At 40.7% G+C, this 24,628-nt stretch overlaps 1 protein-coding gene across 2 annotated transcripts in view; it reads left to right on the plus strand.

Moving 5' to 3' along the window:
* ascc3 (activating signal cointegrator 1 complex subunit 3) overlaps window positions 1-24,628 on the plus strand; it is a 113,397-nt gene that overhangs the window by 45,384 nt on the left and 43,385 nt on the right. For both annotated transcript variants that reach the window (XM_084028024.1, XM_084028025.1), the window contains exons 11-13: window positions 11,378-11,542; window positions 19,815-19,991; window positions 20,388-20,459. In XM_084028024.1, coding sequence (XP_083884150.1) covers window positions 11,378-11,542; window positions 19,815-19,991; window positions 20,388-20,459 — 414 coding nt within the window. The remainder of the gene's footprint in view (window positions 1-11,377; window positions 11,543-19,814; window positions 19,992-20,387; window positions 20,460-24,628) is intronic.

Below are 24,628 nucleotides of genomic sequence, written 5' to 3' on the forward strand. Positions count from 1 at the left end.
ATAACATGAATGTTGTTAAACAGCTGAACATTTTGATATTCGAATGGCTCTCGACCCAAAAGGGTATAGAATAATAATATTCAACCAGCATTCACACTAATTATACTACTTAAAGGTTCTCTTTATGATAGTTAGAGCATAAATATAGCGTGTGTGTGTGTGTGTGTGTGTGTGTGTGTGTGTGTGTGTGTGTGTGTGTGTGTGTGTGTGTGTGTGTGTGTGTGTGTGTGTGTGTGTGTGTGTGTGTGTGTGTGTGTGTGTGTGTGTGTGTGTGTGTTGCATTTTCCAATTGAGCCTCTGTTTTGACGGATCTGCTCATTTGTTTTTCCGAGCTCTAGTTTGTGATCGGACGTACGGTGTGGTAATGATAACTGATGAATCAGTCTTAGCTTTAGATATTAGCTGTCAAACGTATTTATCATATTTGCAATTAATAATTAGTAGATCTCAGTGGAAAACAGTGAGTAAGCTATTTTCCTATAAAACCTTTGTGTTCTCTTTTGTTTTCTCATATATTTTGTCTTATTCCTTCTAATAATGGTGCGTTTAGTTGATTGATTTTAGTTTTAGCAAACTTTTATGTAATTATTATTATATTAAATACCTGAGCCAAGTTCGTTTGTTCTCTCCTTCACACATATTCGCCAACTTGATCAGAAATTGGAAACGCATCATATTCCATGAAGAGAAACGACTCAGTGGAGCTTCTGATTGGTTTAAAAACGAATTGGTTTATAAAGAATTATAGAAAAAAAAACAGAAAGAAAAGGATGGATAAAAAGTTTGATTTGACTAAAACAAAAAATGTTACATCAGTAAACTTTAAACAACACATTACTGGGACTACTACAGAACATTTTATGTATCGTATTTTAATTTCCACAAATTCAAATTATAGACACAATCCGTCTCTCAATTTGGCCACAATTTAGAACACTGATCTTGCACCGTTCAGTTTTGGTCTTCATTCTGTAGAATTACAGATCATTTATTTATCACTCAAGGTTCCACGTTCAAAGCAGCACTTTTCTCTACACTTAGCAGAAGTTGCCATGGTTACAGTATAGTAAAGACAAAGTCTCTCTATGAGTGTCTGTGGTGGTAACGCTTGTATCAGAATGAGAAAGAGGAACTGCAAAGTGGTTGGGGGAACAACACCACATGTTTGAAATGTGAAAGGTTTTTAACTTGTCACAGCACCTTTGCAAATCACACTCCGGGTTATTGACACACAAGATCTTCCATCATGTAATGCCTAGTTCACATTCAATGGCTTTAGCCCGGATTTTCCACACGGCAGTTTTTGAAGCTCCACGACACAAAGATTTTGTTTCGGACTCACAGCTGTGTCGCAGGAGAATTAGGTATTGCTGACTTTTTTTCTATAGTCTTTAAATCAACATTTCTATCTGCAGTTTGAGTTTAAGGCACTTCAGCACTGGCTTCACTTTTCAGAACATTAGGTTGCCGTCTGGTGTGACCTCCTGTCACGTGTCCTTCCTGACAGCTTGCTGCGTAAAGTGTGAACACTACAGCGAACTGACGACTTTGAAAGTTGTGTGGTGTGAACTTGGCTTTATTAACCTTCACTCATTATAAGCCTCAGTGCTGATTTTCATCACTTTTCTACATGGCTCATAATGATCCTCTTGTAATTTACTTTTTTTTGGCTCAGGTGGCTAAGACTTCGTAGAAGCTCTGAGGGAGTTGTTGACTGTAATTTTAGAGAATTGTCAGGGCCTCGTGAAGAGTCGACAAAGAGCTGCTTTGAATTAAATACACTCTCCTTTACAACACAATGACTCGGCATTGTGACAATTTCTCTGCAGATATGAGTGAAAATTAGAGTATTTAAAATTGTAATAATTAGTGTGGGGCAGTACGAGTGATTCTGGGTTCTCTGGGATTGATGAAGCACATCGATTATTAGTGTCTATGGACAATGAATGTATCTGTTTACTAGTATTTTGTGTGTATCAGCTTGATATATCTTCTTCCTCCAGAGCTCCGTTCACATCACAACAGTTAGCCACACTGTTCTTCATCACCATGTATATAGTACATAGTTTACTTTGTCTCAATCCCACATACACCATCATGCTGCTTGAAATACGAAACGGTGCACACCACATGTGGACCCACTGCTGAAATTAGTTCCCAACGAAATGCACTATTTGTCCTCCTGTCTAATCGTTGCTAAAATCTCCATCGACCCGCTGTTTTGGGGGAACATTTGAAAGAACACAAACAATGTATTTATGAGCCATTTGGCATTGGCGGATTGTGTTTTTCTTAAGTCATTCTTTACTGGGACAACTGTAACACTTTAGTGATCACCTTTTTAAAGCATAGCGATGCAGCAGCTCAGTAAATGGTCTGGGAAACTGCAGGATATATCACTGTCTTTATATGAGCAATTGACTGAAAATATTAAATATACAAATTATTATTATTACTGAAATAACTTATGAAACATGGACATTCCATTATGTGGGCGTTATAGCTGTGAACGTGACGGTGCGGAGTGAGAATAAAGTTATCAGTAACGTGTGTGTACAGTTTAGGCTGTTCCTCAGTGAATAAATACCACCACTCCTCAAGACCCAAACCAAGCTCCTGTGTCTTGCTTGTCACCTGCTGATTAAAGCTGATGAAAGAGTTTCCTTCACTGTTATCGGAGGATGGATTTATTACTATGAGGCCACAGAACGGGGATGAATGCTGCAGGTTGAGCACATATACAGTGAGGGAACCTGGCTCCTCCAGCTCAGAGGGAAGCAGAGATTGGTAGATCCAGCCTGAAAGACTGAAAAACATGCATATCTGTTAAATCCAAAAGAGTTGGATTTGAGAGATTGCACAGCTTAGAGCCAAAGTTTATAAGCCTTGTGAGACTTATGAATAGGAAAAAAAAGGGAAAGGTTGGGGTTTGGTGTGTGTCTGGGGTGGTGGCGGCTGGAGGTGGGTTTTTTTCTTCTTCTTCTTCTTTTTCTTCTTCTATGAAATGAGGCCAATTCCAGCTAATCTGAAGGTGCATTAAAGTTGCATTTCTATCAGGTCATGTGAAAAGATTTCACAAAAAGAATGATTAGTCAGATTCACTGCAAGTCTGCAGCACTCCACCATCCCCCCTTCATTTTCTCTCTCTCATCTGCCCGTTTGACTGTGAGTGTCAGTACATTTACACAAAGTGGTTGAGTGAAACGGGCTGTCCACATTTAAGAGGCCGGAGTGATGCCACACACTGTAACCTTGGTTGTCTACTGTCTCTCCCTCAAAGTGCTCACTACTTCTTTCATCATGCCCTTTTGATGTAGAGTGGGGGTTCTGGGGGATCTGGCACAACTTCTTATATAAGGAAGGGAAGGAAGTCTCGAATCATCAAAACTCTAAAAGAGTTTATCTATTGTTCGACTGACACCTTTCATCCCACTGCCTTCATCGGGGACACTTTTAAAGAAAAAACTAAAACAAAATATCACATATATGCATAGTGACGAAACGCAACCAGTGGGGTCACACCAATGTGCTGTCTCTTCAGTTTAGTAAAGGAGAATGTTGTTTAAGACCAATCAGATTTGTGAACTGGCAGAGAGGCAAGGGCCATGTCTATTGAATGATATAAGTGACACCATATTTAGTCCACAAAGAGTTACTTCAGGCATTCTCTGTACGTTTTTAGAGCATTAATAGCAAATGTACTGTGTGTGTGTGTGTGTGTGTGTGTGTGTGTGTGTGTGTGTGTGTGTGTGTGTGTGTGTGTGTGTGTGTGTGTGTTCCAATGCCAGCCTTGATATTCAAAGATCCAAGGAAATTATTATATTGAATGGAAATGAAGATTAATTTTAAAACCTACCCCTTTTACAAATGTTTATATACAAATCTGTTCTGTCCATACACTGTATATATGAAGTGGACGTAGTCATGGTGATGTCACTCAATGGTTTATGGACTATGGTTTTGAAGCGGCAAGTTCGGCATATTGGCCATCGCCAACTTGGATTTTGGCCTTGGCCATCTTGGAATTTTTGCAGCCAATTAACCAAAGTGACCATATTTGGTCTGTGGAGGAGCGACGGGTGGATCTGAGGAACACAAGGGGCAGAGCTGCACCTCTAGGGGCAATTTTACTGGATCTGGGAAGGTGTGAAGCTAGGAACTTAGTTTCCATAATTGGAGGTCAATTTAAAGTGTTAAAGTCATCTTTGCTAATTGCATTAGCATCGGGATAGTCCCTCTCTGCTGGTCAGCAACAGGAATGCAGGTTTAACGTACATAAGCCTTTCAGAACTGGATGTTGCCGCTGGTTGCATCATGAAAAAACGAGGAAATTGCTTTGGCTGTTATTTTAATAAGTAAATAAATATTAGCAGTTTGTGGGCAAGATTATCAGCAGTCATTGGCCAGGAAGTTGAGCATATGTAAAACTTTTTGGCTGTGAATTGAGTCTTAATGCTCTAGCTTCCCAGAATTAGGGGTTGTGCGATATGATGATATTAGATCATTTAAATCAATTAAAATGTCTCCACAATCCGCCTTTATATTGAGATTGGTTTCGGGCTACAGTCCGCATTCTATCAGTAGCAGTTCTGGGCTCCAGTGTCTCCCCTGCATAGAGTGCCACAGCGTCGCTGCTGTATTAAACGCTCTGATATCTCTGCTTGTAGCAGCAGCAGGAGACTTTGGCACAATAATGTGAAAGGGCTTACCCAAAAGACCCCTCTCTGCGTAGCTCCTAGAGATCTTTTACGTGGAGATCCTCATAGTGGCAGTGGATGTTTGAAGACAAAAACATTTATTCCCTTTCCATTTGTCATATTGATTGAAGAACAATATTGATTGAGGCAGTGTTGTCCAACCATCCAGAGCCTGGTTCTGCTCAAGGTTTCTATGCCACCTGTGCAATTTCCCTTTTGATTTTTTGACAGTAGTTAACCTCTCTGAGCTGTGTTTAAATCCCTTTTACTTTAAATAAAATAATTAAGGACTTATTCATAGTCATTCATTATTACTAATAAAACCTCTCCTGATGTCCCCGGTGGCATCAAAACTGTACACACAAAAAAATATCTCTCCCATGGAACAAACATAAAACAAGACGGAAAGTGGCTGACATGGTTTACAACCGTTGTTTCTGATGTAGAGGCTCATCTCACAAGAGGCTGGAGGGACTTTGTAAAGTCAGAAAGTCAGAACTGTAGGAAACATTATGTACCAGTAGCGTATGTGAAACCATGGCAGTCTTGTGCACAAATAACCACGACGAATGTCATAAGAAGGGCAAAACGGTATGGGGGACAGAGAATTATAAGGAGTAGGACAATTTAAAAAGGTGTGTTTTGAGGTGGGACTTGGAGTCCAGAGTGCGGATTTGTAGTGGGAGTGAGTTCCAGAGTCTAGGTGCAGAACAGCTAAAAGCTCGAGCCCATTGAGGTGAGTGAGAATGAGGGAATATAAGGGTGTAGCATATTAGAGAGATATAGATCAAGATGTTGCCTGCAGACCGCTGGGCTTTGGTGCCCACTCCATTCTGAGCTCCCTGTCATGGGAAAGGTCAAGGGTGCTTTTGAGAAAGTTCAGAAAGCCATCTATATCTGTGCCCGCTTTATCTTTGTGTATTCCGTAAATCCTTAAATTATCTTTCCCTTCTCGGTTTTCTTGGCCCTTTCAGCCAAGGTTTCCAGATTAGCTTGCCGCTGCGTTAGCTGTTCGATGAGCATTGACGTTGTTTGACGCATGGTTTCAGTTTCATCCTCGTCCAGGCTGTTGTTTCGTCTCTTCAGTTCTTCTTTAATGTCACATAGTTGTTGAGACTATCCCCCCCCCCCCCCCCCCCCACACACACACACACACACACACACCACACACACACACAGTTGTGCCTGGTAATGCTACATTGAGAAGCTTTTATTATAGCTTTCATTTGCCTTGACAAGCTGTTAGTTGCTCACATATCGCAATCTAATAAATGTCTCTCTCTCACGTCCCCACTCCATCTCCCACCTACCACTTCCTCCCACATCTTCCTCTCTTCATGGCTGCGATAGTTACCATGGAAACAGAAAAAAGGTTTTGAGGGATAGTGCCATGTTGATGCCAGTGTGCGGGTGGGTGGCATCCTGGGACTTCCAGGCCCTCTTCCTTCACTGTCCAGAGAGGAAATATCAGTTAAGGACATCCAAGAAGGAGCAGCCCTCAGTTTCTTGTAAAGGCAGAAGATTATCATTAAGTGTCAAAAGTATAAAGGCAAAAACCATTTGCATAAAGAGCTATTACGAGTCATAACTGAAATGTCAGGCTGTGTTGAGCCACAGCACTTCCGGTAAAGATCCAGAATCATTTCTTTCAGTTGACCACTTAGTAACAAGCTGAAAGTGAATGTGGTCTGTCATAGCCTGTGTTGTGTAGACTGTCCGACTAATCAGTAAGTCTACAATACTTGCAAACAGACCTAACAAACTATAACTTCAGACTTTTTACAAATCAACATCATTATGTCGTTTTTTCAATTAAATCACAGCAAAATAGTTTATTTAGGGTTCCTCCAGCTGTAGTAAACCAGCAGATGTGTGTCTTGCTAGATACAGTGAATACAGTGAAATTCACCAAGCACATCTGGATGATGTTATGAACTCGGTTTATGTGCGACTTCACAACATTTGCAAAGCATTAATGGTGGTTATTTCAGCCATTATTGATGGGATCTTGTTGGTGTCTACAGAGAGTGCGAGTAACGCAGATAAACCCAAATTAGAAGCAACCACTTAAACAGACAGAGGCCTAATTACGAAAGAAAAGGAAATGTTGCTCTCAAATTACTAATTAAGCTGTTTAATTACTTAATTTGTGGTCTCAAACTAATAGTTGTGCAAATTAACAGAATCCTATTACATACTGTTTAACAGAATAAGCACAAAGTATGTCCAAATACCTCATTTAAATGGGATTCTCCATGGCCATGGTACTTTTTGAACTTTTGGTATCCCCTTGCCGCTCAGACCCCTCCCTGACTCGACAACATGACAGTGAGCACATCGGACACATGACAGTGCATGTGAGCTCAGAGGATGGACATTTGGACGTGGCGTTCCCCCGTTTCCACGCATACAGACTTAAAGTGGTGTGTGCTCTCTCTCTCCACTCTCATGAGCCTGAAGGCTAGTGAACACATATTTTACATACTCAGCTCTGACATGGCAGTTGTTCCCACCGTACTGATGCAAGATGACGTAGTTCCTTTCTATCTCCACCGATGTGTTTCCACATTTTCTTATTAGTTAAGCCCTGGAAGCTTATTAAGGAATCAGGAAGCCTTTGACTGCAACCGTCAGCTTTTAGTTTTCATTTAGTTTGAAGTGCTTAGTAGAAAAACCGCATTGCTTCTCTTCCACGAGGGAATCAATGAGAACTTGATTAGTTTGAGCTTGTCAGAGGGTTTTTGCATAAAGTGGCATCAACAACCTTTATCAAGTTTGCCATGTCATGCCGGTGATAAATGGGTCATAAATTCATACTATGACCGGTTCAACTTGACTTCCAAGGTTTGATTACATATTTCATGAAATAAACCACTGAAAAGACTATCCTTTTCATGAGGACATTCAGATTCAGATAAAGTTTATTATCCCAGATGGGGACATTTGTGTGGTGCAGTGTTTCAGATATGAGGACACCATAAAAGCTCAGAGAAAAAAACTATAAAACCCATAGCATAACAACCACAATGAGACCACAATACACACATTTTAAAGCAGACAGAATAAACAAAAACATTAATTCAAGTAAAAACAGTCAATCTAATTTAAAATCCACTTTAAGATCCAAAATGATGTATAAGTAGAATAGACCTGTCAATTATGATGGCTTGAGGAATAACAGAGTTTTTATATCTAGTTGTTATGATTTTATTTTGTAGACATCCCTTTATCCGGATCAGTATCCTGATTTGTTTGTACAAGCTACTGGTCGTTTCTTGGTCAATACTCATGATGTTTTGTCATCAGGTCCCTGATTTGTGGTCCATGACCGCACCACTAATGGCCACTTGCAGCTGCAGTGCCACATGTCATTAATGTAAATTTGACCAAAAGAGGGGCGTGGCTGTGATGGATTATCCATCCGGTGTAATTTTCACATCTCTAAAGGTTCATTTATTATTGCTCGCTGAAGTGGACAGGCTCGGAAGTAGAAAATCAATCCTAAAATCTTCTGGCATGCTTTAAAAAATAGCCACAATCCTGATTTAATAAAAAAAAACGTTCTGTCCTCTTTTTTTAAAACATATCCAGGGTTCCACTATGCCCAGCACGCTCTAGTTTAGCAATGAACAAATGAAAAGAGCAGCTCTTATGTTGTTTTTCTGTTCAAGTTTATGAACCCATCCTCTGATTAAATTGTCACCTTTAAGAAACATTACCATCTCCTTTTGAAATACTAAGAATCAGTGGATTCAGATGATTGATTTTGTCAGTTCTGCCGCGATCGACTGATGAATCGGCTAAATAACACCATTCAGCCAAACAATGGCATGCTTTCTCTGCACCTCCTTGTGTGTGTTTGCTGAGGCAATTAAGAAAGCACTTTGGCCTGTGCTCCATTTGCCAGAGCCTCCATTTAGATTAACCAGTAGCTCCAATTAGGAGCAGGCGCTTCCTTTTCTGTGAACACGCCAGCCTCTAATGGCTGGATAGATTGATTTAAATGCAAACTCGAGAGGATTTAATGAACTGCTTTTACAGAAAGGGTTTAATAGGAAGTTGCACACCCACAGACAGGTTGCCAAACAGTTCACACATCATTAATTATGCATTGTGGTGTTTTCCTTGAAAAGAAAGAATAAAATTGCACAGGAATTATAGACACTGAGCAACGCACGAGGTGGTGTCTGTTGACATTTGATAAAGGTGATATGTGTTGATACTGTTGGATATAATAAGTCTGAGGGGAATGTCGAAATGAAAGCAAATGCTGTAGAAAGTATGCAGACTATACGACAACTCGTGTGGATGCAGTGGATCACAGTCATTAAACACTGTAGAACTAATGTACGCTAGCACACACCATGTGAGTAATGTTACATGCCTGCTATTATGGTGTTATGATTTAGGTGCTGCTGTCTGCATTGTAATGAGCGGAGCTATGGGCGATTGGGCATTGATGAGCCATGATTCTGACAGCATTCTAGGGGGAGTTTGGTTGTGTTGCTCTGGGTTTTACAGTGTGTCATTCAGTTAAGTGAGCAGGGAATTGTGGAGGAAATTTATCTCAGCATTTTCAAATGTCAATATTTTTTGAGGATTTTACGCTAACTTCTGGCAACATCACACTGTTTCTGGTACTAAGCAAATATCATAGACTTCCACATAGTTAGGAGACTCACAAGAGAGGTAAAAATCGAAGTAGATGTGGCCAAGATATCCTGGCTTCCTACTTGGTTTAAAGGATCGATCTTTTCAAGCCTTTCTTGGACCAGTACATACCCATAAGTACATTCCACTTGACCATATTTATCGCAAAGAAATAACTAAAAAAATGTCAGTGTATGTAAAGGGACTAAACCTTGTTATGTGCTAAAATGCATTCTTATGTTCAGTTGAAGTTGATGACCAAAAAGCCTTTTAATATCCTGTTTGTTATACTATCCGCCAACCACAACTCAAATAAGCACCGCTGGGTCATGCCCTGGCGTTGGTTTCAGTTCATGTTTGATAATAAATAGATGAAGACAGAAGGATTATGCTTATCATTCATTATGCATCATGGTCTCAGTGAAGAGACCTTCCAGACCACTCTGCAGAATGCAGACTTTCCTGTGGGTGTTTCCTTCCTCCTCTCTGACAGGCTCATGTTAGATCAGAGGCGTCTTCTTGACATTCGGCAAGCAATTAGTAGGACAAATGATCAGCATGTGACCACCGTGGTGCATTAATGTGTTTTCTTTTCATAAGACTCCTTCGTGCCTAATATATGCCCACGTATCCAAAGCGATGTGACCACCTCAGAAAGGGAACCGAGCCGGGATAAGAGCTAAGCAGCTTGGGCCCAGCTTGTTCCACTACCTAGCCTGTTCTAGCTAATGTCCAGTGGATGAAATAAGACTCATTCCTCAGAGAAACAGACACAGAGGCGACGCTGGATGAAGCGGTGTGCCCGTTTATTACACTAAAACACAGTAGAGACTCTCAACATGTGTCCCTTTTTCAGCTTAGGTGCAGTGACTAATACTTATAATGTTAGATAAAACATCAGTTTTTATCAATTGTATCCAATTATGAGTTTGACACAGTTTTGACGCGATTCCGTCCGCGTTTTCCACATCACGGAAATCCTAGGGCCCTACGCATGTTCAGGCATGCTGCCAACCAGGAGAATGACATCAATCTTGGACAATAAACATCAGCAGCGACATCATATGTCAGCCAATGTGTTGATCAGAAAGGCAATAAAATCATCCAGAAAGTCTGGATGAATGGGGAGGTGGGGGCACGATCCGGAGGCAACACGGCTGCCTTTCAATCAGGTGACAAGGAAGCAAACGGCATCGTCAAGGAGGCAAAACGGAGGCTGGTGAGAAACCTCGACACCAACAACATGAAAAAGATGTGTCAGGCGATCGGGAATGCGACAGGCTACAAAAGCAGGAATCATGTGTTTGAGGCCACAACACCAGATGAGCCAAACACATTTATTCTCACTCTGATCTCCTCAAAGCTTTAGCTGTCAAGTCTGTCCAGAGGACGGGCCACAGTATCCACAGTGAATGTGAGTTAAGCTGCTGGGCCTGATATCATCCCTGGCTTTGTACTAACAACATGTTCCGACCAGCTAACTGATGTCATCGCCGACATGCTCAACATATCGCTGTCACAGGAGAGTGTTCCAACGGACATCCACTATCATCCATGTACCCTAAAAGTCAGCAGCGTCCCCCATTCTGATAGAGTGCTTTGAGAAACTGGTTCTCCAGCACATCAAGAACAACATCCCAGTCAGTCTGGACCCTCAGCAGTTTGCATTCAGAGCCACCAGATCCACAGAGGACGCCGTCTCCACTGACCTCCACTGAGCCTTCACACAACCACAACAATGAGAACCTCATGTAGTCAGAAAATCATTCATCTGCTGCTCAGAGAGCAACCTACTGCGCAATGTCTTCATCTACAGGGCAGTCATTTTATTCTTTTAAAAGTAGATTCAATCAGGTAAATAATAGCTATGAGGTTGTTGACTTCCAGCTTTCAGTTTAAGAGTATTTACATCCATACGTGGTGATGGATCCTTGCACTATCGGGGGGTCTTTTTATTTCATGTGGTTGTAGGAACCCTGTCTCAGTCCACGTGGACAGCAGTGGCTTCACGTCCCCATGTTTGTTTCCAGATGTTGGTGACGACTCCAGAGAAGTGGGACGTTGTGACCAGGAAGAGTGTCGGAGATGTGGCTCTCTCCCAGATCGTGCGCCTCCTAATCTTGGATGAAGTACACCTTCTCCACGAAGACCGAGGACCAGTACTGGAGAGCCTGGTGGCCCGGACCATCAGACAGGTTAGTCCTCCGCCCTCTCTGCTTCTGAATGTCTTTATACGTTATACTTTCCTCTGCTCTGTCACTCTTGAAATGTGGCAGTTTGGTGTTTTCTACCAATAGTGCCTTTTCCAGTTCTACTTGGATCTTTGTGTCCACACTACAGCGATTTCATTCTCATTTTTATATTTCAGTTTGTGTAAAAAACCATATTGGATACAACTTGTTAATTAGTGAACTTGTTGTTTATTCAAAGAAACTGACGTTTTTCTTACACAATACCAAAACAATTTCATATTCCAGAACTTCGAGCATAATTATCCCCCAAACAGAATTAAGTCAATGAATCGTAACAGGAGTGTCAAACTGTAAAAAACCCCTGTGTATGAAATGCAATGTTCACTTGTGGTACTTTATAGTTCTGAATACTAAGTACTGCAGATGCATATTCATCAGTACTTGGACTAATGTCCTGAAAATGTTTATTTTCACGTTCCAGTATATTTCTGCCAAGTTGCACTTTTTATTCACTGTCGGTGTGACAAATAATAGAAGCACAACGAGCAGACGGAGAGAAAGGGGCTCACACACCGTACTGTGAGCTCCCTGTTAAACACCGGAGGCTAGAAAATGAGACACAAAGGGAGAGAAGAGACGGGGGAGAGTGTGTGAGTCAGTGTGAGTTTAAGGAGGCAGGGGGGAGTGAGCAGTGAGTTAACCTATGGGGTTATAAAGGAATGAAAATTGAATCTAATAAAGGAGAGTTTAGCTGTTTTCATATTCACTGAGGTTGGAATAAAGTACGTCTTTAGTTTGGTGAGTAAATGTTTTGATTTTGCCGTAGTGTTTTCTGTTTCTCAAATACCTTTTGTCCTTTTATTTTGAAGTGTCTCTGCTGGAGGTGCAGCGTTTTTTGGACACTGGCCATGTATGTGTCGAGCTGTCATTGGACCGTTTTTTTCAAATGCGAGCGCCTAGTTTGCCAGTAAAGTAAACAACAGCGCGTGACATATGGTAGACGCAGGAGTCCTGTCCCATGGTCGTCATCAGCCAGGACGTTTTAGATGTTAGAGGGATTGTGTGGATTTTAAAGGGGATATCGAGAATCCCGTATCCATAATGATGAGCTGCTGTCCGTGGAAGGATTGGAGAAGAAAGGGAAGGCAAAATGATTACAATGGGCGGACCATCTCTAACTCATCCAGGCAACAAGCTCTGTGATTTACATTTTGACCCTGAAAACATCTCTATAAATGTCCATTTTGTCTTCCATGTCTCAGTCTGTCCCCAGTTCATGAAAACCTATTAGACACTTTGAATCAGTGTAAAGAAAGCAGTTTGGCTTCACTCATAATAACACAGTGATGACAACGAGACAAGTGCAGCCGTCCCTATTTATGGCTTTTGGTTATTTATAGCAGCTCTTACTTCACAACACATTCACCATACCTGCAAACCATCATTGGTGGTAGTATCATAAACATCCTCACATTTCATCCAAGTGAATTAATAAGGATTTTCAGTCATATTAAATAGTTTATTAATGGTTTCACTTTAAAGGACCTGAACGTTGTGCAAAGCAAAAATTACAATTAGGAGACATGATTAAAGGACAAACAAATTTGGTTACAGAAGAAATAGTTTTTTTGAAATAGATATGAACGTACAAGTGTGTGAAGGTAAAATGAAGCTGGGGTGTGATGGACTGGAAATCTTCGGCTAGTATGCTAAAGGACTCGGCCACAGTGAAACAGAGCGATGAGCTGCTGTGCTGTGCAGCGACAGAGACCTCTGGGCGGGGTGAACTGCAAGGTAATTGAAAACTGGTCCGTACGTGTGACCGCTGTTTACTCGGTTCACAGCCCATTTATCTGCAGGTTTAGCTGATATTACTGAAGAAGGGCTGACTCGGCGATTCGTGCACCTTAACACCTTTCGAGGTTGTGCTGCAGTGCACAAGTTTGAAGCGTCTCCACCGACTGACTGTTTGCCAGCAGACGGCACGTGTTGTCAGTACTTGACAAGACAGCTGAGAAGCCGGTCTTAATGTAACAATACACAGCAATTACTGTCTGTGTAAAGAAGACATGTCCTCCTGAGCAGAGAACCACTCTCCCTCTGTGTGTGTTGTTATCAGAGCTTCGCCATGCTTTGTTGACTGGCCGGCCGCTAGCTCACATCTGCTGCTCTGCTCTGTGTTCATACGACGGTTTACTGGCACAACCACATTTTTCACAGGTGACATTTTAAAAGGTAATGACATAATAAAATGGTTAAATGCAGTCTATGGGTAAACCTCCATATGTGTGTTTAACAGGAGAACTCCCGGTGAGTGTTTATTCTTTCTAGTGTAGATGTGATTTCTCTCCAGTGAATATATATATATATATATATATATATATATATATATATATATATATATATATACCATTTATGTCTGTGTGTGTTGAGTAGCTTTTAAAAAAAACCCAGAAGTAATGGCAATGAATGCAGTTGGATTTGTGCCTTTAGTTTCACCGTAGCCTTGATCTTTGGCACCGGCGGGTGATGACAGCAGATATACTGCGGCAGTCGGGGGAGGAACAAAATGGTCCTCCACTCCGCTTGAGTAAGGTCTATTCTAAAAGCCTTGACCTCAGGAAGCCTGAACACTAATTACACATTATTGTGAAAGAAATGTTCCATCTTCTACACATCAACAAACGCATATTTAATATAATGCAGGATTTTCCTTTTCTATAAAATGTACACAGCCATGGTGCATTTGTGAGAATAATAATGAAAAGAGAAAAAAAAAGGTAATTGTAAACAAATGTCTCAGCTGATAATACGAGATAAGATATGAATTTAAAATGAATAAAATGTGTGTAGAATATAGGTTGTTGTAGCAGCTAGAAGTAATACGATTCAGTGCTGCCAGAGATACAGATTGGAAACTACATTTTCAGGGGGAATCGTGTGTGGTTGCTCAGAGCAGAAAGTTATTGCCTGCAAAGTTGTAAACAGCAGCTGAAGGAGAATAAACTGTGGGAAGAGCAGAATGATTTTTCACTGGAGGGGTGGAAAGACAGACAGATAACGGAGGCTGAGCATTGGACGCTGCGATTTCTCTGGACAAACTTATTACAATTTACGTTATTTTCCTGATAATTATCCAAATATGCTTGAAGCTCTTATAATTGCACTAAATATACTGGTATCACTTCATAGTTTGTTGTGAAACAAATATTTGCATCATATATATTATGATCATAAACCTATAAAAACCATCAAATCTATATTTTTGTATCCTCTACTAATTAAATCAGGCCCTTTTTGTCGACTATGATAGCAAGCTTTTTCAAGTCACTCATAGCTTTATTTATGGTTATCCTGTTGGAAGTCTAATGGAAGTCCAATCCGATTAACTGATTGTGTCTTTTTTTTCACGATCTGAGACCAAATCCTATATTGCCTCGTCCCTAGTGAGCAGAAAGGGAAAGAAAGATGGGAAATAAAGGGGCATAAAACAGGAGGAGAAAATAAGGAGCAAGAGAAAATAGAAGAAGGAAAGAAAGAAACTAATGAAGAAAGTAAGAGGGGGAATAGGTTTGGAAGTCATAGAAAAAAGCCAAAAGAAATTATGTTTATTTTTTAGTGAGTTAGTAACCTGCAGGTTGGGATCCCTCCAAGGGCTCACAAGATAAATCTGAGAGGGCAATATGATTATGATAATTTCTTAGGAATCATCATAATCGTTTAGCAGTAATCAGGGAAAATAGGAATTTCCATAGCATAAAAAAGTAAATATTCACTTATTATTCATATAAGTCATACATCTCTAAAAAAATTAATAAATAAATAAATAAATAGAACATTTTCATTTTTTAAAGAGGTTTGGTAATTTCCTAAAACTCTCATTAATAACCATTGTGTGTGCATAAATTGGGGCCCTGAATGAGGCGGACGCCACTTCCCACTAAAAAGTTGTGATCTTTAAAATTCACCTCTACAGAAACTCTGAGCTTCTATACAATCCAAGAGGAGTCGCCCCCTGATGGCCATTAGAAAGATTGCAGGGCTAATGCACTCAAGCGTTTGCTTCATTTTTCAGACCAGGAGGCTGCTGCCTGGTAGATACATTCATTGTTGCTCTGGTTGTGCAAATGGGATGTCTGACAAGAAGAGAACTGGAGAATATCATTAGCCTTCTTCTCTCACGACTCCTGCCAGCATTTTGAACATGTTAGCTTCGGCTGCAAAGGCAGGAAAAGGAGGCACTCTATTGCTCCTTTAAGAATAACAAGCTTGTACAAGGAATACATAAGTAATCCAGTTTGTAATATTTGAAACCAATGCTGGTTCTGTTGCAGAGACTACAGGGGATTATGCCACTCTACTTGAGTACAACAAACTCTTTCTGCCGCTAATTGTATCTAAACGTGAGTGGCACAGAAGCAGCCTGTTTCTGTTTGTCTTTGTGTGAGAATTAGTAAACAGCTCATAGTCCGCCCTCCAACCGACGACGTGGGTGCCAGCAGCGTGCCTGGCGGACCCTCCCCCCACCCGCTTCGTCTCTCTCCGTCTCATTATTGCCACACCTGACAGACTGCTATAATTGATTGTGCTGAAGGAATTACGCCGACTGCTTCTGATCCGCAAGGTGCTTAAGTTCACGTCTTCAGACACATTAATATGGAAATCCCTGTAAACTAAATGATATTTGTCCCCCTTTTATGCAAATGTTTTAGAAGCAAGCTAGTTATCACTTTGATGCTTTACTTGGAGGAGCTTTGGTTTGAACATTTTCTTGGCCGGGTGTACTGCTACCAATTATGCACTGCATTCAAGATAAAGTCCCTCTAACCTTTATTACAAAGGCATTTAATGTCGCTCTGTTGTGCGGCTTCTTCTCGGTTTGGTGTTTAAGGAGCACTGGTGCTCTGGCAAAGCTTTCATAGGACATGTCTTTTATTGTGAGATGCTTGACTAGGATCTTTCATGACCAAAAAAAGGAGCACTACGCAGTTTCATAGGGTAGTGTTCTGACTCCAGAACCATCTTCTGTTACAAGACCAACTAGATGGCGGTGGGGTCATGGGTAAAATCAGCAGGCTTGGCAGGAAGTTGGTCAAAACAAAACATTAGCAAACACTTTTAGATGCAATAAAAATAATTGAAATGAGAATAACTGTGAAAACTTTATCTAATTACAATCCTATTTTGTGGACGGTTTGTAATCCTTGCGTTCAGCATTTTGGCAGTCCCCTTGGAACAGTGAAGGAAGTGACCATATTTGGACTGTGGGGGAGCGACGGGTGGATCTGATGAACACAAGTGGCAGAGTGGCGCCCTTACTGTATCTGGATGCGTCTGGATTCTGGTGTAAAGCTGTTCACAACGTTAGCTTCATTATTCAAGGTCAAATTTACAGCTAAGTGTTAAAATCATCTTAGTAGCTAACTGTATTTCTCGTAATAAAAGATAATGATCTTGTTAATTTAAAAAAAAATGGAGCCGTTTTTTGTTTTCTCAGGTTAATGCAACACACTTCTGTAGTTTTCAGATAATTTCAGTGAAGAAAAAGGCAAAAGATTTACAGCTCACTCTGGAGTAGAAATATGAAGTGGCATAAAATGGAAATTAGCTTGTAAAGGACGTCAGACATGGACTTAAGTAGTCTTGAAGCACCTAACTTGTAACACAGGCTTCAATTTAAACATTTGTTGTCTCCGAGGAGCCATTCGGATCTTATTTTCTCAGACTCGATGAAGCTCCTCCAGAGCCACAGAAGACATACAACCATTTTTACAGGCTGGGAATCCTCATGACTAGTAAACGACTGTGTCCTTCATGTGTAAAATCTGTGGAGTGCCTCTTCAAATTCAGCGAAACAAAGCAAGGCCTCGAGTGATGGGATTTCCCTCATCTAACAGACAGAGTGTTGGAGCTATTCATTGTTTTGTTATATAATTTCAACATTTATCTATTTTTTATTGTTTGTTGAGTACAAGTTAATAAGTTTGATTACAATATTAGTAGTATTGTTTTTGTGATTTTGAATATTTGATTAGGCTTTTGGTTTGAAGGCACTGGTACATGTGAATCTATATGACTAGGCAGGTGGTGGGAGGCAGGCAAAAGGAAGGGTTTATGTTTTTGTACCAGGGTGACAGGGCAAGAGAGAAATGCCATAATCAATTATTTTCCACCAAAGGAAAATAAACCGCAAACTGTACCACCATGACATTCACACTTTAAGTGCCTCAGTGGCCATTTGATTTCAGTTTTGTTAAAAATGTTTTTTATTTGGACAAAGGGTATTATTTTTTAGGACAAATCCGCCACTACACAGAGTGATACAATAATAATTGATATCATTGGAAACTGTGTTGTTATAGCAGCCAAAGCACACCAACACTCAGGAAATGCATGAAGCCGCTACTAAAATCATTTAGTCTGAGCTGAATCAAAAATTAGAACTGGATCGCGATTAAGTGGTGTGGTGACTTTTAATTATTGAGTTTATCGTAAATATCGTGACTTGAAAAAGAAGTCTAGCTCACTGCCATGGTAGAGAAGTGAAAAATAGAGAATACAGGATACAAAAAATCATTTATTCATTTATTTATCTTTTATTTATTTTAGATTATTTCATTGTTTTGTCTTATCTATGATGCAATAAAAAAAAAGGTTGTTACTTACCTTAAGATGCAAAGTGTTACCGGTATGTTAAAGCACCATTTTAAGATTTTTAAGCATATTTTGATGATTATCTTGGTATTATCTTCAATCTCAATTATTTTGGCCAGGATAACCATGACATGAGTCTGACTCTCCACGTCCAGTAGAAAATGCATGAGGTCTTGGTATGGTTCTACATTGGATTTTCACAGATGAATATACAATAAATCTAGATGTATATGTGTAGGTAGTCGAGGCAGCAGCCATCTTGATTGTTGTTCGAGTTGAAGCAGAAACTTCCGACATTAATGTGGTGACAAGCACGTTTTACAGGACTGGGGTTTGTGTGTTTTGGTAGATTTCCGTAGAGGCAGGAATCAGCAGAGTGTGTGGGTGTCTGACCCGCAACAAAACTTCAAAGGTCCAGCTTTTCAGGTGTGCGTGCAAATCCACTGACAATTACTGGTCCTGCTTTTGTTTTGTTTGATGTTAGCATTTCGCGTAGCTTTGTGAATCACATTGATCTCAGTGCGACGCTGCAGAGGATTTCACAGGTCACCACGGTGTCTACTTTTAATACGGTGACCTATTCATGTAGTTTTCTTCAGCTTCTTACCCATTCTCCTTGAGGAAATTGTAAATTCCGCTGTTAATCACAATTACCATGTGTTGCTATAACCTTTTATGATGCCACAAACTTAACTGGATTCTTCATCTCTTGTGCGGAGAAGCAGTTAAACTCACAGTTGTATAATAGGCAAAGCTCTGCAGATTCTCTGACGCCAGTAGGTGAATGTGATGAAGGTTCTGCAGCGGTGTTGTGGATGTGTAGGGCAGGCTGGCAGGGATTGGTTGGGGTCTTATCTTGATGGGTTGGTTTGACAGGTACTGCATCACATTAAAGGCCTTACCAATCTTCCCTGTCACATCCAGCAGGAGGCTCATAGATAGAGCACCCCTCCCCCCTAGTTTCTTTCCTCTCACCCACATTGATACACAACATATTGCATTTCCTACTCTTTCAAAGACAAAAAAAAAAAAAAAGCAAAGTATGACAAAGACCATTTACTTCTCATCAAGCCACCTAACCACTTTCTAAACGTGCTTATGTTTTCTGAGTTCTTCTGATGGTCCGACCTAGCACGTTTTGCACTGTGATTTTATCAATAAAAGCTACAAATTCACTTTGTCTCAAGAGCTCTTTACATTCCATTCCCTACTGGCTGACAAATACCAAAACTAAAACTAACATGTTCTGACAGTGACTCAGTTTTTTCCTTTCTGGAGATAAGCAATTAAATATGAATATTTAATGACCAATTTTCCGATTTTCCCAAATTCTTACATAATCATTGATATAGCATTTCTATCTGCAGCCTGTTAACTCTGCCTAAATGCAGCTATGTGGTCTCATTTATCAAGTATTTAACATGTAAATATGTTTTCAATAACAACGTCAATTTGATCACAACCCTAGTATTGTAAATCCCTTCTGTGTTTTAATGGTTGTATGAAATAAACTATGTTAATGCACTTTAAACTTCTTGGATAATCTGCTCAACACTATTGTCATCTTGACCTGCAAGTGTAGGACAGAGTTTTCTGTAACTGTGTTGTTGCCTATGTTTAGGTGGAAACCACCCAGAGTATGATCAGGATCTTGGGACTATCGGCCACCCTGCCCAACTATCTGGATGTGGCCACCTTCCTCCACGTCAACCCCTACATTGGCCTCTTCTATTTTGACAGTCGCTTCAGACCGGTGCCCCTTGGACAGACCTTTGTTGGCATCAAAGCCACTAGCAAGGTAAACGAATGAAGATGATGGCCAAACAACCACCATTCTTCTTTTTAAGACTAAGGGCTAAAACCAACAATTAAGTGGACAAGATCTGTGGATCATATGTCACTTGTTATAAAAACAGCAGCATTTGGGTTCTGATGTCACTCGACAAGTAAGAACTTCTCCTCTGAGATTTTGATGCGATATTATCTAGTCTGCTTTTTGCTATTGCTGATGGCATCATAACGTGTATTCCCTAAGTAAGACAGCATTGCTCTTTCAAAAATTGAGTTGCCGAGTATTAAAAGTAAGACCAACGTATGCACAGTGAATAATTTAGAACTGTGTCATTGCATTAGAGATAAAATATTGCCTGTAATCAATACATTTAAATATTGCATTGTTTTGTGTCCTGTTCAGATCCAGCAGCTTCATGACATGGAGGAGGTTTGTTACAACAAAGTTCTGGAGCAGGTTAAAGCCGGTCATCAGGTAAGGACTCCTCTGCATGTTGGAAACTCATTAAAAGAATGCTATGTATATATTCATATATATTCTACCTTTAAATGTCACAATTTATATGCCGGCAAATGTTTGGAATGGTTTATGTTGATAGCATAGATAAAACAAATTTTAAAGAAACAATGCAGGGATTTTCACAAGAGGAATCTCTGCTAATGGAGAGAAATCAGAATTAGACTGGTGTGGTCCTTTAGTTTCAATGCCTCTCATTGAAACGATGCAACATTAACACGATGCAGGGAAACGCAACTGTAGCATCCAAAACTTGATTTTCCAGTTCTAAATAGTGAAGCCAATCTGAAGTGCCTTAAGCTAGCACTCTCTCTGCTGGCCACCAGGAGGCGACTCCTCTAGTTGCAAAAAGAAGTCTGATTGCATGGAAGTCTATGAGAAAATGGTCCTACTTCTCACTTGATTTATTATCCCAGTAAACATGAGTTTATGGTTTTATGTTGGTGTTGAGTAAGCACTCTCTGTGGACAAAAACGGTAGTGTTTTCGATCACTAGATTCCCTTAAGAAAACCCTTCATTTTACAGCAGACAGTCTGCCCGGCTCAGTCGTGGCTCTGGTTCTCCTGTGCCTCCCTTCCCTCCAGGAGGCCCAGCAATACGACCTGGGCCTCCAGCAGGGTGGTGTTGGCTCCCACCAGGGACAGGCAGAGCAGCAAGGCGAAGCTCTGCTCCTCGCCAGAGGATGAGGAGCCGGGTCTGGATCTGTGCACCGCTGCCTGAGGAGCTGAGCTGAAGGAGTTTCTGGTGAACTTGCATGCCGTAAATCAGGGGTGTCGAACTCAATTTTATTTCACGGCCCCAATTTAATCTGCAGTGGGCCAGACCAGTAAAACCATTACATCACAACCTATAAATAACAACACTTTCAAATGTTTCCCTTTCTTTTGGTGTGAAGAAGCACAAGTACATTCTGAAAACCAATTAATTCCTCTTAGTCTCACAATGACTTTATCTTGATTCAGTCATTCAAACATTATTTTCCCAAGTATTAGGCACGGTGACTTTGCCTTATTATGGAGGAGGTTGACTTTTCCTTCATTTCCTTCATACATCTTTATGACGTTTGTCCGACGCTTTGAAACGTTTTGATTTGAACACCTATAAGAGGCACACGGTATCACCGCTGTAGTGCCAGAATTCACTACCACTTTTATACAACTCTTTTTCCCCATGAATACGACCTGGTGCAGTAAATATTTTCCGTGAAGGGTTTGGAATGAACCCCCTGCTATCTAAAGTGTCTGAAGTCCTTATCGCCCCCCAGTGTTACCCTCCCCTTCCTTCCACCAACCACCACTCTACAGCCCCAGAAGGCCCATTGGGAGGAGGAGAGTTGTGAATTCAGACTTTACCATTTAGTGCCCATCTGCTACAGGAGTAGAACTCCCTATTGAGCGCGGTTGTTATCCTGTCAGCATCATTGCATTAGAACACACACACACACTTTCTCTTACTTTTGCCCATTTTTCTTGCTCATTATCTCCCTCAGAGAGACACTTAATGCGTGTCTTGCTGTAGCCCCTCGAGAACTCGTAAACCAACTTAATTCTACTGCACCACTGACAACGTTTGATCCCCCTGTTTGAAACTATACAATAGTCCAGTCCCGGTTTGGAGGTTGAGGCCACAGCTCAGCCGGTGAGGCCTTTTCTTTGCTGATTATTAAATTGTCGAAGAGTGGCTGTGACATATATGAACTTCATCTGGGAGGATCTGATGGATGAAATTTCCTTTATGATTTTCCTCCCACCCTCCTGATGGGAAGCACATTGCCAGAAAGAAGTTTAATAAGCTGAGAAGACAGCGGTTGCTGCCGACGATGCTTCCAAACAGCTCAGTGGTGCTGACAATAAATTACATGTTCTGCAGTGGTCTCCTCGGACCCACTGTGTTTGGAGCCGACACGCAGCTGGTCGCTGCATGTAGTCATGCAATGTGGTTTGGTCTAAGATTAGTTTTCTATACTGAAAAGTTACAAAAATACATGAAAAGAACAAAATCCGCAAGCTCTTTCATGACTATTTAAAGGTAGTAGCTAACTGCGTTGGTAGCGTAGTAGCAACACCATGGTAGCAACACCGTGGTAGCAACACCGTGGTAGCGACCTGTCAATCACAAGGTAGCCCTGCCCTAAAGCCTACCCTGCTTTATGGTCTATTTGACTCTAAATGCACCATCCATCCATCCATTGTCTACCGCTTATCCTGTATTCAGGGTTGCGGGGGGTCTGGAGCCGATCCCACCTGACATTGGGCGAAGGCTCTAAATGCACCATAATTTACTAAATGATCATCATGCTGTATTGAAGAAGACAACTTGAAACCAGAGATTGAGACCATAAACTCATGTTCACAGTGTTAACTGAGATAATATATCAAGTGAGAAGTCGGGTCATTCACTTATAGACTTCCATGCAATCGGACTTCTTTTTGCAATCAGAGGAGTCGCCCCCTGATGGCCAGCAGACAGAATGCAAGTCACTTAGGGCACTTCAGCCTTGGCTTCACTTTTCAAAAGCAGAGGAAGCTGCCTGTAGGCACTACAATGATAACATGCAGAATATTCAGACTGGTTTCCCCTTTTAGAACTAAAGGTTGGTGCCTGATCCATATCAAATGTCCGATCTATTTTTTCTTATGTATTTTCAATATTTTCTAGTACCCCTTCATTATTTTGCTGATCTGTTTATGGTTAATGCGCTAACTTAATAATACAACTTAAAGTGTGCAGTAGAGTGCTAGGTCAACAGCATCTTAAAATTTGGTTGAATATTACAGTTTCTTGTTCGTCATCATTATGAAGGTTAACATTATTTAACAAATATGAAACCACATTGAAATTTAAACCGTCAAAAGCTGTAATTGCATTCCATCCCTACAAGCCAAAACAAAACAAGATGTTTCTCCCATAATCAGTACATTATAATTATATGAGAGCATTTCAGAAGAATGCTGCCATCCTAATGAAAACATTCACATCTGAGTTGAAATCATTGACCTTCCATCTGCAAAAACCTTCATAAATTCTGCGAAGAAGGCAAGGAGTACAAGCCAATCAGCGGCGGAGTAGGGCGGGTCATTGCGGGATGCAGCTGAAAAAAATCAATCAAACTAGCGTGAATAACCGTCTGTGAAAGAGGTCATTTGGCATGAGATGAGAGGGCACTTCAACATTACACGTACTGCTAGCGTGCACTGGTTGCGCTAGTGCATGCCTCCCACCAGTCCATGTGAATTCCTGGATATTAAATATTAATCTGCAGTCTCCTTTAGTGGTCCCAGTAGTAGCGACTACTTGAGTCAATCATTGAGGACTGTAAAAGCCTCCTGAGAACATTATAGAGGGCCGCTGGCGTTTATTCATGTTGAAAGAGCAACAGCCATTTGGGAAACTGGAACACTCACTTTGCTGCGGTCCGGCCACAGAGCTCTCTGTATGTAGAGTTTATTAAAGGAAAGGTTCACTTGATTTGTCTCACTGGGACTGCTGACGCTTCATATCAGCTTCAGATGAAAAGCAAGACTGCAGGTTTCCTCCCATGTTAGGACGAGGTCCTTTATGACCTGTATAAACAGGAGGAATGTTTGCAGAAAGCAAAGCCCAGTTCTATGTTGCTATTGTTTTAAGATAGACTTTTAAAAAAGATTCTTGAACCTACTCAGGGATGAATATAGATGTGCTGCATAACAGTGTAACTGTACAGACGCATCACCTCAGGCTGCTCTTTTTTTTTACTGCTGCTTTTATTTATGCGTTTCTTTTATGTGCTTTGGCTCTTATTTGCTTTTTATTTACTTCGGCTCCTATTGCATATACTTGCCAGCTGTATTTATTGCATTGATTTGTTTTTACGGCTTCATCTATAGTTCTGTTTATCAGTGTTTAAATTGTAACTTTTGTTTGGATTTCTGCTGTGTCACTTGTATCCCGCTTTTGCTTTGCTTTCTCTGTCAAAGCACTTTAAACCCTGTTTTTAAAGTTGGTATACAAATGAAGATATTGTTATTATGATATCAATATCCAGACATAGGCATGGGACGATATTATGGGCAATATCAACATTTTCTACAGATTAGACAAAGACCAGTAGAACTTCTCTGTGAAAGTGTGTCGACGTTGGGAACCT

This window comes from Eutrigla gurnardus, assembly GCF_963514095.1.
Source record: "Eutrigla gurnardus genome assembly, chromosome: 14".
Classification (NCBI taxonomy): Eukaryota; Metazoa; Chordata; class Actinopteri; order Perciformes; family Triglidae; genus Eutrigla; species Eutrigla gurnardus.